The following is a 19,852-nucleotide window of genomic DNA, read 5'->3' as shown; positions in this document are numbered from 1 at the left end:
GTAATAGATGTACTGTACTCTAGATATAATCTAAAAATAAACACGTCAAGAATATTTTCAGCCTAAAGTCAGCGGTAAAATAAGTAGAATATCTAGCCTAGACATAAAATATAATGTGTAGTTTCTGAAAATATCCATACCCCCCACGGAAGGGATTGGAAATTCCTGGGGGGGGGGGGGGGTCAAAGGCCCTGGAATTTCCAGAAGGGGGGAGAAGGGTTGTCTCAATGAATTTTTTTTCCAGACTGGTCTCAATTTTCATACAGTTGTACGCAAAGTTTTGTTGTTTGCATTTTGCTTCAAGAGTCGTGAATGCAAAAAAAAATCTTGCTAATTTAAAGCAAAAAATGAATATTTTTGTCCTGGTTAGGTTAGATATTCTGTCGCCGCTAGAGTTTGATCACTTTCCCAAGTAGTGGCTGGTGATCGAAACGCATGTTGTGAAAAGTAGATGATTGAAAATACAATGTATGTCTGTCGCACTTGACCAGGTACTTCTGTCACTCCTATCTGTTTTGTTTCAGCTGGAAGATTTTGTCACATTTTTAAGTTGTCGTCACAAGCATGAAAAATAGCGTTTGAACTGAAACAGTGCATTAACATTGAATTTGCAGAAATTCAGAATCGGTAGATAACAGACCTCTTATCTCATTAACAATGATTCTTGAATGAGGAAAACAGCACAGTAACAATTATAGTTCAGAAGGCAAATATATTTTTAAGCGAGCTGCATGCGATACAAATCAGCAGAAATTAAATAAATAAATGACTTGCTGCTTCAATATTTCCGTATAAAAGCCAAAGACAATGGAAAAAAAATTCGTTTGACACCCGTTTTAAGTTGTTTGTTTGTCAAGTAAAATTGTTTACTGGATAAAAGGGAAAAAAAAGCTTGTGAATTATGCCCGAAAACTGCTCCTTCCTCACGGGCCGAATGAACGTCGTTAATTAAAATTGGAAGGTATTTCTGGCGCAGTCTGTTGTTGTGATCACTCATGCATGACACCTCAGATGTGTAGCAAACAAAGTTGCTCTCCTCTGAATGTCATATACTATTTATTAACTAGTAATAGTTATCACTAAAGCTGCCCCCGCTTTCTTTTATTTCTACTGATTGAAAACAATAAATTGAACATTATTGTATGAACTAAAACTTCTATATCTTTTTTTTTGCAAACTTTATCACTCATAATGTTCCTATAACTTAGGCATCTTATCATGGTCATTATCCAAACATTCAACTAAGTAAACTAAACTAACACTTTCTATTTAACTCATTCCATTCCAGACAGCCGTGAGTTGTTGTTTGAAAGATCACAAAAAGTACTTTCTGAAAAAAAGTTTCCTTCATGGGAGCTAATACTATGAAACCTCTATTAAGCAGATCCCCAATTAAGCAGACACCCTCTATTATGCAGACACTTAGCCTGGTTCTGAAATTAACGTGTTATATTTCCCTTTATAACGAATCCCTATTCAGCGGACACCTCTAGATCTATTAAGTGGATGTGGAGACTAAAATAAATTGTATTTGGCTAATTTCTATCGTTAAGGTAATTCCTCTGAAATAAAAGTGACAATAGATTTTTGTTCAAACTTTGTCCACTGAATATTTATCATATGATTTTTGAAATTTTGAAATAAAAAAGGGGGGTGCCCATGCTCATTAAGGAGCAGTGAGGCATTGAAAATGCCCTATTTTGGCATTATTTAATGCTTATTATAAGAACGCATTCCCAATAATTGTAACATCTTTGTGAGCCGAGACTCATAAGAACACGCATTAAACTACAGTCAATACATTGTGTCGGACACAAATAAACGTTTCAAGTTTGATTCAGACAGAAAGCTAAATCCTTGGTTAAAAATTTGAACCAAATTTCTTGACGTGGTTACCGCCTGCCAAATAGAAAAGACCACCGTGTATCTGCTATTTTTCTTATTTATTCAATTTTCAGCAAAAGAAATTAGATCAGTCTTTTCTCACGCAAAACTTATGATTGGTTGATTACAATGAGTGGAAAAAAAATTGGGGTGCCCGTGCTTGTTGGTGAGCTAGAGCCATTTTTCAACTGACAGAACTCAATATCAAGGCAATTCCGTCATGTTTTCAAAGTGCGCGTGCATGAGCGCGCGTTAATGACACCATAAATTATGCGCAGCAAGGATGCGCAATGCAAATGTGAGGAATGACCTTAAAAACCTCTATTAAGCGGATGACCGGACTGAATTGAAAATGTGGCATTGAATTATGTCCTTGAAATACCGGTACTTGATTAAATGTACCCTTATTATTGTTGCTGTATACCAAGGGCATTATTAAAACCAAGTTAAAGTTGGTAATGAAAGCTGATGAACTTGAACCCTGGATAGCTTCGTTAACAACCTGGAACTTTAATACAGTACAGAGGAACTGTTGAGTGTTTAATTGTTAACAAACATTGTACAATTGTAAGTTATAAACCTTTATTAAGCGGACACTTGGGAAGGTCCCGAGGGTGTCCGCTTAATAGAGATTTCACTGTATATCAGTTACAAAAATTTCACTCAGTAGAACTTCAGAAAAAATGCTCAAAAAATTATAGAGAAACAAAATATTATTAATAGCATCTTCTTGAACCGAGTCAAACCGTATACGCATGTGCAACAGCCTAACGGCCTACAGGTGTCATCTTGTGAACAAGTTAAACATGAAACGGAGGAACAACAAACTGCTGAGTGTTTGGACGATGGACGGCAAGGTTTTTGTCAAGATGTCTCTGGAAGGCTCGCCACTTAGAATATCCTTCGATGAAGACTTGGACAATCTTGAAACTATTCACTCTTTGAGGGAAGTATAAACGTTAGAACTTGGTAACTATGTATGTGTCTTTATTATTATGATTATGGTGTTAAGGGAGGTTTTTGGAACTTTTTGTTTTTGTTAGCCTGACTTTTGCCAGGGAACGGACTTATAATCTAGCTTTTGGGGTAATTTATAGTATTATTTATTTATTTTGCTGTTTTCTTTTTCTTTTAGAAAACTCGTTTATTTACCGTAGCTATGTTATCTCTTTCACTTATGCTCGATCCAACAGCATGCAAATTTCTATCGTTAAATGTGAGAGGTTTAAAAAATAAAAAGAAAAGCAGATCTATTTTTACTTATTTGAAAGACCAAAACTGCCATTTTTACTTTCTGCAAGAGATGTATTCGGAACCTAAGTGTTGTGAATGGGGATGAGAAATTCTGTACTCGCATGGCACAAACCAGAAAAAGGGCGTCTGCATTTTGATAAGCCCACAATTTAACGGCTTTCAAATGGAATATTCTTGCAGCAACTCTGAAGGGCAAATCATTCTGGCCAACATAAACATAAATTGTGTTCAAATATCACTCTGCAATAGTTTTGCTCCAAACAACCTTCAGGTGCAAAACACCTTTGTCAAAGATTTAAATCAGTTTTTACTCTCTAATGCTAATGTCAGCTGACTTATTGTTGGAGGCGACTGGAATGTTGCACTCGGCACCATCCACAAGAAGGGTGGAATACCTTGGAGACCAACAACATTGATATATTGAGGAAGAAAAAGCCTGATCCAAAACTATTTACTTATGAATCAAAACTGCTAAAAATGAAATCGAGAATTGACTACATTTTAATTGCAAACTCAATGTCTCATCTAGTTTCTCATGTTAATATTGGAATTTCAATTGCCCCGGATCACAGAACGGTAAGATTAAATGTTAATTTGACATCTAACAAACGAGGGCCTGGTCTGTGGAAGTTCAACAACTCTCTGTTACTTGATGATGAATTTGTCAGCTTGATCGAGACTAGTTATTCAGCCATAAGTGAAAAATTTTGTGAATTGGATGATAAACAGCTAAAATGGGAAATGATCAAGATGGAATTGAGGGGCTTAATAATTCAGTACGCAAAACTCAAGTCCCGAAAGTCTAGTGATTACCTAGAAAGTTTAGAGCAACGACTTGCTGAAACGGAAGCGTTTATCAACAACAGTAATGAGGGTGACAGTAACCTAGAAACTAAATTAACGCTGCAGGAACAGCTAAAAAACGAATTACAATATCTCTACGAAAAGAGGGGTGAAGGCACAATGTTTCACTCTAAGCTTTGATGGACTGAACAGGGAGAGAAACCAACAAGGCATTTTTTCAATATGGAGGCAAAAAATTTTAATCAGAAGACTATTATTGAGCTGGAAACTAGCGAGGGAGCTAAAATAACAGGCCACAAGCAATTATTACAAGAAATTGAAAATTTTATCAGAATTTATACCAGTCAGAATATGCTGGTTCACATGAACTCTTCGCAGACTTTGTCCACTCTGTGCAACTTCCTAGGCTGAGTGATGATGACAAAGAAAATTTAGAAGGAGAATTAACCATTGCAGAATGCCGTCAGATTTTAAAAACCTTCAATTTCGGGAAGTCACCAGGTGAAGATGGCTTTACAATAGAGTTCTATACGAAGTTCTTTGAGCTTCTAGCTAGCGACTTAGTCGAAAGTCTAAACACAGCATATTCGAGAGGGGAGCTGTCAATTTCACAGAGATGGGGGGTTGTCACCCTCATTCCAAAGGCAGATTCTGACACTCTGAAGCTCACAAATTGGCAGCCTATAACCTTGTTAAATGTTGACAACAAGATTGCATCCAAAGCAATAGCTACACGAATTAAAATGGTACTTCTGCAGCTAATACATATTGACCAAACAGGCTTTATGAAAGACAGATTCATTGGTCAGAATGTACGTCTTCTATATGACCTCTTAGAGCAGACAGAACTGGAAAATATACCAGGTATTCTCCTTCAGCTCGACTTTCGCAAAGCCTTTGATACAATCAAGTGGCCAATTGTGACAAGGTCACTTTAGTTCATTTTCAGTTCTAATTTTCAAACTATTTTTATTACTGTTGTGTTATTCTTCTTCTTACTATCTGGGTTATTTTTCTACATTAGTTTGGTTTCCTTGCACACCTTATTTTGGTATGTGTTGGTGATTCATTCCCACACACTTCTCTTAGCTAAATCCTGTTGTGTAGGAGAAGTTACCTCCTACCGGTAGTTCCCTTAGGTAAATCCTGTATTCGTGGGCAACAAATACACTCCCTAGCCTTATTTGGTTTAGAGTTATTCCTACAGTTTCCTCAAATCTGTTATAAATTGGCAACCATTTGTTCAGCAAATTCAGTTGATTCAGTTGGTTTATTCTGAGCTATACTCAAGTTCTCAAGTCAAACACTGGTTTAGTTCGAATGCTACATTCTTAATAACCCTTGTGTTACTTGTTCCTGTTAATTTTGTTCCTGTTGTTATTGTCTCCGCTATTTTTGTCAATAAACTCGTAAATCGTACACTCGTATCTGTCGTAACTACATCGACCATTTTGGCTGTCTGACACAATGATTCAACAAGTCCTGTCAATTTTCAACTTTGGTGTTTCTTTAAAGTGTTGGATAGAAACTTTCTACTGTAGTGTAGAGAATTCCGTTATTAATAATGGTTTCACTACTTAAAGGCAGCTCAAGTTGTCTCGAGGAGTAAGACAAGGTTGTCCACTATCACCCCATCTGTTTATTTTTTTTGCGGAGATACTTGCGACTAAAATACGGCAAGGTAATTCGATTTACGGTATTTTTATCTTTCATAAGGAACTCAAAATTTTCTCATCTATCTTCAAATTCTGTCGATGATCCCTAAATGACTACTGGAAAAGGCAAGGGACTCTTTTGGTACCAATTCAATTTTTACTCCAGGGAATTCCACTTTTCACCTGTCACCGTCGCTGTTGATCGACCTATCTAAATTAACATGTAAAGATTACTACTGGTTTTTTTTGAGCAGGAAGGAACCTTGCACAACTGGCCCTAGCAAGTGGCAACCCAACCTTCCACAGTTCACACTCTCTTGGAGCACAATTTTTAAGTGGATAAAGTCATTCAGTAAGCAAAATAAATTAAAAGAATTTTTTTACAATCTTGCTCATCATATTGTCACCACAAAGAAAGAATTACATTTATACAGAATTGAGGACAAAAAGAGTTGTCACTACTGCGGGGATGATGACTCTTTACTTCACTCCTTCTTAGGTTGTCATATTGCAGTTGACTTTCTCCGGAAAGTGCTATGCTGGTTTAATGAAAAGGAAAACTCTTCCATCACATTAAACTCAAAGAAATACTCTTCAGAACAGCTACTGATAACGATAATAAAATAACAAAACTAAATTTCTGCCTCCTCTATGCCAAATTCTACTTTCATTTCCAGAAAATCAACCAACGTGCATGTAATTGGGATGTTTTTGTCTGGAAACTAAATTTTATGTTGAAAATAGAAGGCTTTGCTTAGTTCAATTTGTCCTCTACTTCTCGCAATACAAAAGAAAACCTCGCAAAATTTCCACCTTGGCAATTACGTAAATTGAATAGAATACTGTATCCTGTACAAATCAGTTGTAATTATATAGTATTATTATTAGTACAGTAGTTACCCGTAAGTGTTGTATGTAGCGTAATGTTAATGTTGAAAAAAAAGTAGTAAGTAGTTTATTGTAATTAACATATTATAGGGAAATTTATCTTAAGTATTGTATTGTAAGTAGTTTAATTGTAATTATGTATTGTATGTGAACTTTTTCAAAATAAAAGATCCAACTACAAAAAAAAGAGAAAAAAGAAAAAAATTATTATCATTTTTTATTTTATTTACTTTTTATTGCATACATGCTTAAGAATTATTTGTTCTTTATTATATGGCTTTGGCTTTGGCTTTTGCAGAACACCACAAAGAAACTTATAAGTTATCATCTTAGTCACAGCAATTACCGAAGTATTGAACTCCGTCAAAGTTCTCGTCAAATAGATTCCCTCGCTTTGACACAAGCAAGTGTAAATCAGCTTCCAGGATCATCAGATGTAAACAATCAGGCGGTTTCTGTCGGTAGCAGTGTTTCTGATAACTGCAGACGTTCACAAGGCTTGAAATGTTCATCCATAAATCCCAGAATGAAGAAGACGAAGATATGTTGTCGAAAGCGAATGCGAAGATCGAGTTAAGCTTATTTTGAGCAGTGCATTCTGAAGCATTAGTATTTTCTTTCACCGAAAGACGGTTGGTTTGGACAATTTTGAAGCACTTGCTGTCTTTTCTATATGCGTTGACATTTCGCCCCAAAAGTCGGAAAAACTTCCCCATCAACTTGTGGTACCACGATACTAAAATACGTTTTTGAGGCTGTGACAGTGACTTTTCCGTAAAGAAATGAGTGTTTTTAACGGAATACGTAATACCGTGGTGAAATTCACTGACTGTGTAGTTTTGCATTAGGTTTGAGACGATGAATGAATCGGTAAACGTGCGCATCGCCAGATGTAAATTGACGACTTTCGCTCGAATGATTTTTCTCTTTATTGATGAGCCATATAATAAACAACTTAATAACCTCGACCGTTCGGTCGTTACGGGAAAATCTCAAACCTCGGCCTACCGTATTGACCTCGCTATCACTCGGTCAATACGGCAAGGCCTCAGTTTGAGATTTTCCCGTAACGACCTCACTCTCGGTTATTAAGTAGTTAGTAATTTATTTACTTAATTAAGTGTGTAAAATGTCAAATGTCAAATGTAAAATGCCTCTTTTCTGACCTTATATTTATTTTCAATTAATAAATTGTGGTCACCCAACTAGTTTAGCTCCTTAGTTATTTTGGGTGACCAGCAACTGTATGTATTTTTAATTTATTTGTTAATTAGTAATTAAGTTAATTTTACAGTTTAAATAAACCTTGTTGTTTTTTGATGTTGAAACAAACCATTTTTGTTGTTATAAGAGCACATGTATCTCGAAAGCAGAACAGCAGTTGAGAAAATCATCTGGAACTTGCTGTCTCAATTGTTTTCTGAGATGGGTACGAGGAGGAAGCACGTGGCATAGAAAAAGCCTTTCTGTGCAATTCCCCCCTTCCCCTACCCTCTTGCTAAGAAAGGCCTGATACTCAAGTTATTAACAGAAGTATCACATTGCTGTGACCTCTAATCTACATTGTATAAATGCAATTAGACTCAAGTTCTTTGTCCATTTACATTTACCTTTGGATTCCTGTCAAGTCACCCAGCTGTGACAACAGCTCTATGCCATGTAAGATTACTCAACACAAATGAGCAATGCAATCTGAATAAATGCCATGCAAAGGTAGAACTGGTGATTGGAAGTATTTTAGTCACAATTGAACATGAGCAAAGCAACACTTGCCTTGAATGTTGAGATTTACATGTACCGGTACTTCGGAATTACTTACGATACCTTCTGAGTTGTTTTTATCCAAAGTGCCATCTTCAGGATCTTTGAAATTGTTTTCAATTTGTTCCATATCAGAAACTCTGCCACTTCAAAGAGAATTTACTTGAACGCAACATCCCCAGCAAACTTTCGGCAATCCTTTGCATACTTTTGGGCAATCCTAATTTATGAGCTGTGTTCTCAAAAATCGACATTTTTTCTACTACGGCGAAGTTTTCCTCCCTTTACGCGGGGACCTCTAGGGTGCCTCCTCGGGCGGGGCAATAAAGCAAAAATATATCACTAATATGATCTAAATTATTTTAACCCCAATGCAGGACTGATATTTGAAAATATAAAGCAGACCAAAGCAGTGTTTCTCTCATGGACTCAATTAGCCACTGCTAATAATTTAATATATAAAATATTGTGTTTACACCAAACGGAGCGTGTTTTTTGGTACTCACATGATAAAAACCTGTGGCAAACATTTGCTGGAATTCGCTGCCAGAGTTATGGATGTTCACTGTGACAATACTGTGGTGTGCTTCCCTGGCAAATTGAAGAATTATTTTTCTCGTCCCTCACGTAACTTGTAGACCAAAATCAAGAGCAAAGGGTAAGAAAAATATTTGGCACTGCAATGTGACAACCCAAACAACAGCACAGCTGTGAGGGACACTACAAAAGAATGGTTAAGAAAACATAACTCATTGGAAGCGTTAAAAACAGTAAGATCTTTGTTGAAGGCCAGGAAAGTTCTGATTTTCCAGCTTCCAAATAAAATTGAATCTTTCAGCTTTATATAACAATTAAATGAATGCAGGCGCTCTGATTGGTCAATCAGCTATGGTTTATTGTGCCAGTAAACTCATAGAAATTTTGCGTGTCTTCTGAATTATTATATAAAAGCAATAGACCACAAGTTTCTATGGTTTAGAGGCATGATAAACCACTTGGGATGTTGGAAGAACACTCGAAGAATTCTCGAAGAATTCTTCTTGTGTTCTTCCAACATCCTGTGTGGTTTACCAGCCTATAAACCATAAAAACTTGTGGTCTATTGCTTAAATATACTTACAACAATTTGATCTGCCGAAATTTGATACAAAACATGCACTGAAAATCATGACCAATTATGTTGTTTTGATTGTTATGCTTTAAACTGGTGTGGTGTAAAGCGTTTCTTTTTCAGCATTTTTCTCTCAACAGTCTTGGAAATGAACTTTTTAGTAACTGTTGTTTTGACAAAATTATGAAGTGGAATTGATGGTATTAAATCTGTAATTTTCGTATCGCAAATTTTGTGATATGCATCCTTGAGGTAGGTGACGTACCTTCTGGTGATGTGTTGGTCACAGTATCCACCAAATTTTTTGGAAAAAAAGGTAAGGATCAAAATTCGGTATCTTGCACTAAAAAAATAGCTTAGTTTTGGTTTCCACAAGGAATGTGGGTGTGTGTGACAAAAATGGAATTTCCAGAGGAGAGGGGGTCCATTTTGTGAGCTGATTTTGGAAAATCCAGAGGGGAGGGGGGTCATAGAAAAAATGCCTTCCATGGGGGGTATGGATAATTTCTGGAACTACACAATATACATTCTAATTAAAAAAATGTATATGTTAAACTCCAGGCTGTTAAAATCTTGTGAGCATTCTTTGACTGATACTGTATAGTACTGCCTGGCAGTTGAAAAATAAATGCAAGGCTGCTGCCTGTCGGGTGCCCGGTTGCCTGAGGTGCGTAAGTTATGAGTGTGGGCGACTAAAATTTTGTTCAAGGAGCCCATTGGCAAGTGGGCACCTAAACATGGAGTTCTCATTCCCATCTAATCTGACTGATGACTTCAAGCTCTAATACCCAGGAATTACAAGCAATTCCTGACTGTAACTTTGTTCCACCGGCTTACAAAATTCACATTAACCCAACATTGATCGTACATTAAGTTTTCACTGCAGGCTAACGCTCATTCTGAACAGTTGCCCTGGCCTTGTTTTGCTTTTACCATGAGAAATGTGGCCCAAAACATGGCCACAAGTCTCTCTCCACTCACAAAACAGCTGAAAACAGCCATATTTGAAAATCGCCCTACTATTTAGATTTAGCTACGCCTAAAAACGGAGCTCCTAGGCCGGGTCATTCAAAGCCTGATTAAGATCATGCACCCAGGTTAAGCAAGAATTTTGATTTGAGATCTATAACTTTGCGGTGAGGTTTTTGGTACATTGTTTGGCCTTTTGTTTTGAGTTTGAATAATCTCAAAATACACAAAACAAAAGCAATGAAAAACATTTGTATACATTTTGTACAAGGGAAATTTAGACTTTGGTTGACTTTTGATCCTGAGTTACCTGACTTAGTGTTTACCGGCTTCTGAGCCAGCCCTGTTTACAACAAGTTAACCTGACCCGAGCCTGCGATCCAATAGAAAACCAGCACTTGGTCAGTGGTCAACTTAAAAAACATGTGACCTCGATGAGCTCTAAACCTGAGCACATGATATGGTCACATGATACTGATCAGCAGATACCTTGTTTTGACAAGTGTCAATTGACCATAACAAGGACTGAAGGAGGCTATAAATCAAGGCTGCATGTCTCTGTCAACTGATTAGCTGGAGTATGGCCACCAGCTTGCGCAACTCTGCACCGTTGCCATCGTCGTGGTGCCTATGAGCCCACAAGCAATGCCGCAAGCCATGATAACCATGAGAAAATGAATTCATGGGTTTTCTTTTCTTTCCTATGTGGGTAATTGGTTTGCAAACTTGCAAACTTAGTATTACCACTGGATTGTGTCTAATGTTGATGAATTACTGACAAAAAGGCAATAATAACTATTTTGACAACAAATATTTTTGGAAATGGAGTATTATGATGCTGTTGTTTGTTTTTGTAAAATTCTATATAAAGAGTAGTATTGCAATAAAAAAACCCTTTTCATTATGTTAACTAGAGGCTTTTTTAAACAAAAAAAGAAATTACATATTAATCGTTCAGTTTCTGTAATAACTTAAAATGCCCCATCAAGGAAAGCACATTTCAGTGAGGCCAAATTCAAAACCCCCAAATGCCTCTCATTTTTATTTGTTTCCATTTGTAGCTTGTATTTCATGATTCGTACAATGTATTCTGTTTGTTGAAATAGAATGGCATGTATGCCAACTATCCTGGATTATCCTAATGCAGGATTGGAGTCTCCTAGATAAAGGTCAAATCCTCTGGTCTCCCATGCAGGTCATCAAATCTCCTGGATTCAAAGGAAGCACTTTTTTGGCTGATTTTCGACCTTTTTCAGGAGAAAATTTTGGAAATATTAGGGAAATTTTTGCAGCTCAATATTAAAGGAGCTCTCCTTTTAACGTTTCTTAGGGTGGAGAAGGTAGGCTGGAAATCTCCCAGGTTTTAAATTTTTAGGTTGGCATCTCTGGAATGGCAAAACTCAAAACAAAAGCAACAATATAATTTTGTAAAGAAACAAAGTGACTGTGAGCCACTGAACTTGGAAAATAAATCATGAAAGGGTGTTATGGGACGTTGCTCATTAAGGAACTACTTGTGATGTGAGCTAGGGCAGTCTAGCTTTCGAACAAGCCCATAAAACCTTTTTCCATTAAGGGGTGTGTTGTGATATTTGCAAAATGAAAAAGGTTAAACGTTAAGAAACTGTTTGTTGCACTGACAGGCCTCAGCTTACACATTTTACATTACGTGTATCTGTACATGTCTTCCTTCGTTGTGCTGTGGTCAAAAACAACAAGATCATTTTGTTTGGTCAAAAGTGAGGTATAGACTGAACGAAACAATTGAGCCTGCGGTACGTAAATAAATAATTAATACTTTTGTTCTCTGTTTACTGATGTACAAGTAGCGCAGTGTGATAAGTGCTGGCTCGCCATGCAAGACATCGGGAGTTCGAAATCTAGTGGTGACTACTGGTTATTTTTCCTAATGTCATCTTCATTGGTTTTCTTTTTCTGTCAAGAAACCATTTACTGAAAGGTAGCGTTTGTCTTTCCGTTTCTTGTGCTAAAAAAACGTCTGGAGCCTTTAATCATTTGTTTCTATTGACTACTTTTGAACTCACATATAAAGTAGGTTTGTGAAGGAAAAACCATGAAGACTTTCCCTGAATCAAATCACTAAGCAAGAACCATAAGTATTTTCCTTACAATGAAAAAATTGTTGTACCTTCTACATGTCGAAAAAAACTAACTTGACATGCTCCAAGTGACTGTAAAATGGCCTTAGATGGCTGATGTTCGAAACCTGGGGGAGACTGTTCTATGAAAAGGTCGGGGATGCTCGTAGTCTCGGGTACAAATCAAGGATTCTGGCCTCACTTAGGGTGTTGATGACAAAATGTCACCATTTTTAGCTGTCAAAGTATAATTTAGGGTGCACTTGAGGAAATAATAATAAAAGAAACACTCTCATTTAATTTCTGTTTTCAGGCTTAATTTCTGCTGATCTCTCGAGTACGTGAGTCAGGTCTTTAACAAGTGCGCAGAGGATCCTTTCTTGAACAGTGGCTAGTGATCAAATCTATTCCATTTTAAGTGGCATCTTTGGGGGTCTAATGAAGCTCAAGCAACGTCCATATTAGTCTCCCTTAGGAGCTAAATTCAAATTTTCTGATGAGCATCCCTTGCCTTTTCATATGGAGTTCCCCCCGGGTTTCCAAATGTCTAATTATAACGGGAAGTGAAGGAGTGAAGGAGTGATGGAGTGAAATTGTTCCACCTCAGTCTAAGACTGTACCTCTACATTTAATAAATATTTTCAAGTTAAAAACCAGCTGCAACGCTTGCATGTATGCCCCAATTATTGAATTCTATTTATTTTTTAAAATTACAACATTTTATTAAATCCATTTTGAAATCACTTCAAATCTGATTGGCTCTCAGTGGTGCGATTTATTCATTCTAAATGGCATCTTTTTCTCAGCCAATGAGAATGGGACAGTAAAACAAAACAACAAGTCAGATTTCAAGGTTAGTTTAAAGTAACCAATAAAATTTCAGGAAAATGAAAGGCAAAAAGAAATTGTGTGGCAAATTTTGCAACTATTATTGCCATAACTTTGTTTTATTGTTGTTTTTTCCAAAACAATTGACAAATTCAATTAATTACAGTTTTTGAATAACGATCATGAACTCCTTCAGGCTGAGGACCTATTTTAATGCAGGTTTCCAACTTTCAGTGTCCATTCTGGTGATTTTTGTTCAACACCTGCTGAAGATCTGTATGATACTGAGTCCAGCAAAACAAAAACAAATGAAAACCACACAACAACAAATTCAGAGCCATCTCAAGAAGGTAGATGTTTCCAGGTTTCCAGTAGTTTCAAATGAAGCAAGACAAGAACTCAACTCTGTTGCTGTGAATAAACATAGTCAAAATATGCCCCGCTCCACAAAACAGTGAATGAACTTAGTCTTCCGATGCTGGTGGCAGTCCTGCCATCTTGAAAATATCTTGAAACAAATGGTGCCGCAAGAATTTGACAAGGTCCTGAGTATTAAGGGTGTTCGCGCAAAAAATTTCCAACATTGATTTTTTTCTGAGACTTTTACCACTGTAAGATGATGAGTTTGTTATGTCAGAAATGTAAAAAAAATTGGGGGGGGGGAGGGGAGGGTGACTGACTTTGTGCACTTAATTGAGGGAGTTTCATACTCAAAAGAAATCCATAGCAGAACTTATACACGGGATGCACCTTGAAATTCCTTCTCCAAAGACAGTGAAAAGTCGCAGCCTCAACCGCAGAAGAAAGGAAGGCCTTCCATCATTGATTCAGCCAACGAGAATTGAACGCATGAAGTAGACTGTTTTCATTCTGACCTCAGAACTGCTTGTTTGTAATTGTTATGCTCGAATGAGTTTTTGTCACAACATCGTTTTGCATACTAAATGGAATGTAATGGCATTTCCAGTTCTGCTATTTTCATCAAACCAGCTAATGGAACAATACACCAAAATCTAAAATTTAAGGCTATAAAATTGTGCGATTTCAAAATGGATCTAAATAAACTGGAAATTGAACTACGTGTCATGTAATTTTGGTCTGAAATCATACTTGTGATTTCAAATCGAACTGATTTCAGACCAAATTACACTCCACTCAGTTCAATTACCATTATAAATAATATTCTTCCTCAGTCATGACCTGAACTCTTTGCTGAATGCTTGATACCAAAAATTTGACTGATATTAGCATCTCAAGGAAAATCTCAACAAAGAGAAGTGGGATGCCCCCTGGGCCTCTCCCCTGAATTTCCCAAGTCACTACAACCCCCCTTAACCCAACCCCCAGGGTTAACCACAGCAACTTTTATCCTTGGCTCCTAAAAAAATGGCTGGGGCACCTAACTTAAAACTTTCCTTAGGCAACAGCCTTGAAATGTGTCAAAAGGTTTGAAGTCAGACACTGACCTACCTACAATTAACACTGGGAGATACAGTAATGTACAAATCTTGAAGAACTGCTCATATTTTCACTAAAAAGACTGAATGTTGTGGAAGTTCTGTGAGCTTTGCCCTTTATCACACAGGTACAAACCTTGAAAAGATCTGCAGCATGATGAATCATAGAAGCGACCAAGTTTTGCATTGTTGACATGTCCTCAGGAACATGGCTCAGGCATGTCACTTGCTGGTGTTTAAAAAATTTCATAATGGTTATCAGTTACTTTACAAGCAAAATATCATTCACTAAAGACCAGTACATATAAAACTGATCTACAGGATAAAGGTTGGAGAATCTTTATGGGCATGTAAATTGTAAATGCAAAAACAGAATTTTGCTATTATTTTTCAAAACATATGGCCCAGGTTGTTCAAAAGGTGTATAGTGCTATCCAATGGACAGAAGCATATCACCTTGCCTGACTGGATAAATCACTATTCAGTGGATAGCGCAGTTTGTTTTCCTCACTATCATATACAACTGCAGTTCATATATGAATTATTTCATATAACCTTCACAGCAGTTTGTTTTGTTAACACTTATCCACTGGATAGTGATTTATCTGATGGATAACGTTATCTAGCCTTCGAACAACTGGGGCCTGCTATAAGAAACCAAAGATTTGGTATATCCCAGTGATTGCAATTCATGACATTCAGATGTAAATATCTGACTGTCACTTCCTAATGTTAGTGTCTAGTATCTAAATATAGTAGCTTTGGCAAAATGGGCTTACACTGTAACTGACACTGATGTAAGTTCCATTATATGTATATGACAAGGTCACTTTAGTTCATTTTCAGCTCTAATTTTCAAACTATTTTTTTGTTAGTGTTGTGCTATTATTTGTCTTACTATCTGGGTTATTTTCCTACATTAGTTTGGTTTCCTTACACACCTTATTTTGGTATGTGTTGGTGGTTCATTCCCACACACTTCTCTTAGCTAAATCCTGTTGTGTAGGAGAAGTTACCTCCTAGTTCCCTTAGGTAAATCCTGTATTCATGGGCAACAAATACACTCCCTAACCTTTTTTGGTTTAGAGTTATTCCTACAGTTTCCTCAAATCTGTTATAAATTGGCAACCATTTGTTCAGCAAATTCAGTTGATTCATTCTGAGCTATATACTCAAGTTCTCAAGTCAAGCACTGGTTTAGTTCAAATGCTATATCATCAATAACCCCTGTATTACTTGTTCCCGTCTTTTTGTTCGTTGTCCCTGTTGTTGGTGAGGGGCTTACCTCCACACAGGCCATGAGGAAGTTCTTTGAGTGGTGGCAAAAGGAAACGGAGTCCATATAGGACTACTTCCATTCGCTGATGGTACTCCTGTCACGGGTGGAACGCCTCAACCCGGGTGCAGTAACTGAGAAAGACCAGCTCCTAGAAAACCTGTACGACCTGCGGCTGAAACGAGATATCAAGTGTTGGGCAAGAGACCACTTCACAAAATCCTTCCAGCAGATTAGAGAAGAAGTCCAGTGCTGGGTGGACGAGGATGGTACACCCCCTAGGAGGGCTGCTGTGCATGAAGCCATTACTGAGAACGAGCCAACCTGCAGCGAGGTGAAAGGTGCTGCTGACTTACCGAAAGTGGTAAATAAGCTGGTAGCAGGCCAAAAACTTCTTACGAAGAACCTGCAGAAGCAGCAAAAGCTCCTGCAGAACATATCAAGGGCCAGCAAGGGGCTCTTGAGAGGCAACAGCAAGCCATTTTGCAGCTTTCCTCCAGTATGCTGCAACGGTGGCAGCCTGGATGCTTTGGCTGTTGGTCAAGGACTCACATCAAGAGGGGCTGTCCTGGAGGTGGCCATGGAAGAAACCAAACGGGTGCTAACCAGAACAACAGGAGACCTGAATACAAGCTGTCAGCGTTAAACAAGAAGACTCCATGGCAGTGAGCCATGCCATGGAGGGGAAGAGTGGTGGCTCAAAACCTCTAGCAGGCAACCATTATGCAGTACATATGGTTGGTGGTACCCCAACGGTCCAAGCAAAACTTGGTGGTGTTGATATGCTCTGCGTAGTAGACTCTGGTTCAATGGTGTTCTTTGAAGAAGCACCAGCCAACCTGTGGGCGCATGAAAAGACAGAAGCAAATGCTTACCCTGCATGCTGCTGACGGGCTTGAGGTTCAGTACGTGGGCTAGCTTGAACTGGACATAGAGGTTGATGGGGTGAAAGTACCCAACTGTGGGGTACTTGTCCTAAAAGACACCTCAGCCACTTCCCAACAGAGAAAGGACGTACCTAGACTCGTTGGAACCAATGTTCTGGCACAGATCCCCAAGTTCAGTGCCCTGCTCCAACAAAGGACTGATACTGAGCCCAGGACGTCAGAGACCTGTACGTCTGGTTTTGTTTGCGTAACCGGAAGCTACCCCGTCATGATTCCCCCAAACTCAGTGGCAAGTGTAGCTGCTAGTGGTGTAACGATTCATATTCCTTGTGATTCGATTCAATTTCGATTGCCTTTCGATTTTGATTATTTTGATTCGATTATGCAAAATATTAATGTTTTTTAATTCTTGCAACATGATACACAATTTAAACAATACACAACCCTAAACTCTCAATTTGAGGACACAATAGTAACAGGAACATAATTAATCTATCACAAGGATGCAATAAAAAAAAAACATGCAATTTGTCAGTGTTCTTCTTTTAATTTGAGTTCTTTCTAGATCTAGTGCACTCTCAGATTTTTCTTTAAAAAAGGTAACTTGCCAACATTTTCACTATGCAAACATGACCTCTGAGTAGACACAAGGTCCCCTCCAGAAGAGAAAACTCTCTCACTGGCCACTGATGTGGCAGGAACACATAGATATCTTTGGGACAACTTTGACAAAATAGGGTATTTGAGTTCATTTGCTTTCCACCACAACAATGGATTAGTGTTCAATGGCATGGTTTATGCACTCTGCTGGGTAAGTCATATCTAGACTCTAGAATGTTGATCATGTGTTGAAACCCTTCATTTTCCACAACTGAACAGGGCCTCAAGTCCTTTGCAATAAACACTCCGATAGACTTCGTTATCGCCGTTGCCCTGTTGCCTGACTGTGGCAACTTATTTTTCATAACATCCTGAATTTTTAACTGTCCTGTTCCAGTACTTTTTTTTGTACCTGGTGAAGTTTTTATAGTCTTTGAGTGCAACGCTTCTGACTTTTCATCAATGCTGTGTTGATGTTTTAAGTGTGTGCTCATGCTTGAAGTTGTACCGACACAATACTTCAAAGTTGCTGAGCAAATTTTGCAGATACTTTTAGACTTGTCTGTTGTACTGTCTTTAGCCGGAAAGCCATAATATTTCCACACAGCGGATCTAAAAAAAGCAGGTGGATTCACAATCGCTTGGTCATTCCTTGCCATGTTTGAGAACGTGACAATGAGCATGTCACACATGGTTTGCCTTATTTGGAAATTCTCAAGGGGTGGTTGAAGGGCAACATTTTAACCAAGCAACACAAAATGGCACAAGAACTGCAAATGTCTTTGCTTGTCAATCAATTTTAAGAGTTAGAACTGGATTCTAATTTCACAATATAATGACTCACTGAGGGCACCCTGAGAAAGGTATGCAAAAAATTGAACCAAAATCGAAATGTGGAATCAAAGAATCGTTAATCGAACCGAACAGTCACAATCGCGATTAATCAATTAATCGTTACTGACCACTAGTAGCAGTCACTGGTCCAGCCTGTGGTCCTACTGCCATGGTCGAACCCCTCAGTGTACCAGTACCAGGTAACATGCAGGTTGCCAATACCCTGGTCAATGCCTCGAAGATGTGTTTCCACATCCAAGTGGTGAACCCCACCTACAGAGATGTTTGGCTTAAGCCACGAACACGCCTTGGTACAGTACATAGTGCAGTTAAAGTGACTAGTGGAAACCAGCTAGAGCTTGATGTGCCGTGTAATGAGGTGATATCATGCCCCCTGGGAGCAGAGAGCCGGGAATTTCCATCACCAGAGCTTGTCCAACCTGCAACCCCCCAGAGAGAGCAAGATCTCCCCACTGGCATCACCTTGACAGACTTTCCTGGAACACCAGCTGAGAAGCAAGAGGCATTAAGAATCTTCACCTTCTATGAGACATATTTGCCAGAGATGGAGAGGATCTGGCCATGAGCACGGTGTTGGTGTACAGTTGCTAATCATTGACAAATGTCTGACTTTTACTAGGATATTTTTTGTTATGGACTGAATGTGAACGAAAATAATCGTAGTCATAGATTCTCTGTTATATCAGCTTGTGGTGTTGTTGTTTGAAACTCCTCTCTTTTGCCGGCTTAGCGAGTAACAAGCAGAAAAATTTACACGACTCACTGAAATTCTCGTAGGTGGCGTTACATTTTCAATCCTAAACGGTGCAGAGTTTACAGCGTTTACAGCGTGTCTAACGTTCGTTTGGTTTCCAGGTATCAAATCGTGTCAAACATTCCGTTTCTATCATTTCTATCGTTCGTTTTGTTTCGAATGTTTAATTGCACACCTCAAGTTTATTTATTCAAAGACCTACGTGATCGGTTGACGTTGTGAGGGATTTCCAGGTACCTTCATGTGAAAAACTGGCTTGGTAAACAAAATGATCATCTGTTTGTTGCAACCAATTTTGAAGTGTTTTGAAATGTTGAAAAAACTTCTAACGGCTGTCTCGTGCAGACAAGAAAATGCACGTCAAAATTGAAAGATCTTATCTTCCGCTGAAGTTAAGATCAATTGCTCGATTACCTATAAATAATGTCACAAAAATTAAGAAATATCAACTGATAAAGCTGTTAACTAACAAAAAAATGGATAAATCAGTGGTGAACCTTTCTGCTTCCTTCAACCTGGAATTTTACTAGCTGTGGGAACCAATGATTCAGATTGGCCAGCCTGTAATTGTATTTTATCAAAAGTCAACAAAGAGTCAACACAATCGTTTCGTCTGGGATCCGTCTAGGTTTTCTACGAAGGCACAGGAAATTTTGTTTGTAGTTTAAAACAAGTTGTCTTGTTAAACATGCCTTAATGTAACAGAAATTGACATGACATGAGTAATTTAATGCTGCCACTGAAAGCCACAAAACTTTCAGCTGATCCCA

At 38.1% G+C, this 19,852-nt stretch overlaps 1 protein-coding gene across 1 annotated transcript in view; it reads right to left on the bottom strand.

Annotated features, from left to right (window-relative positions):
- The window catches only part of LOC145479981 (rho GTPase-activating protein 19-like), a 43,579-nt gene that overhangs the window by 13,142 nt on the left and 10,585 nt on the right, over positions 1-19,852 (bottom strand). Inside the window, 1 exon segment of the mRNA XM_081458470.1 lies at positions 14,847-14,939. Coding sequence (XP_081314596.1) covers positions 14,847-14,939 — 93 coding nt within the window.

Source organism: Orbicella franksi, chromosome 2 (genome assembly GCF_964199315.1).
Source record: "Orbicella franksi chromosome 2, jaOrbFran1.1, whole genome shotgun sequence".
Classification (NCBI taxonomy): Eukaryota; Metazoa; Cnidaria; class Anthozoa; order Scleractinia; family Merulinidae; genus Orbicella; species Orbicella franksi.
This window is presented reverse-complemented; position numbering and strand designations above follow the sequence as displayed.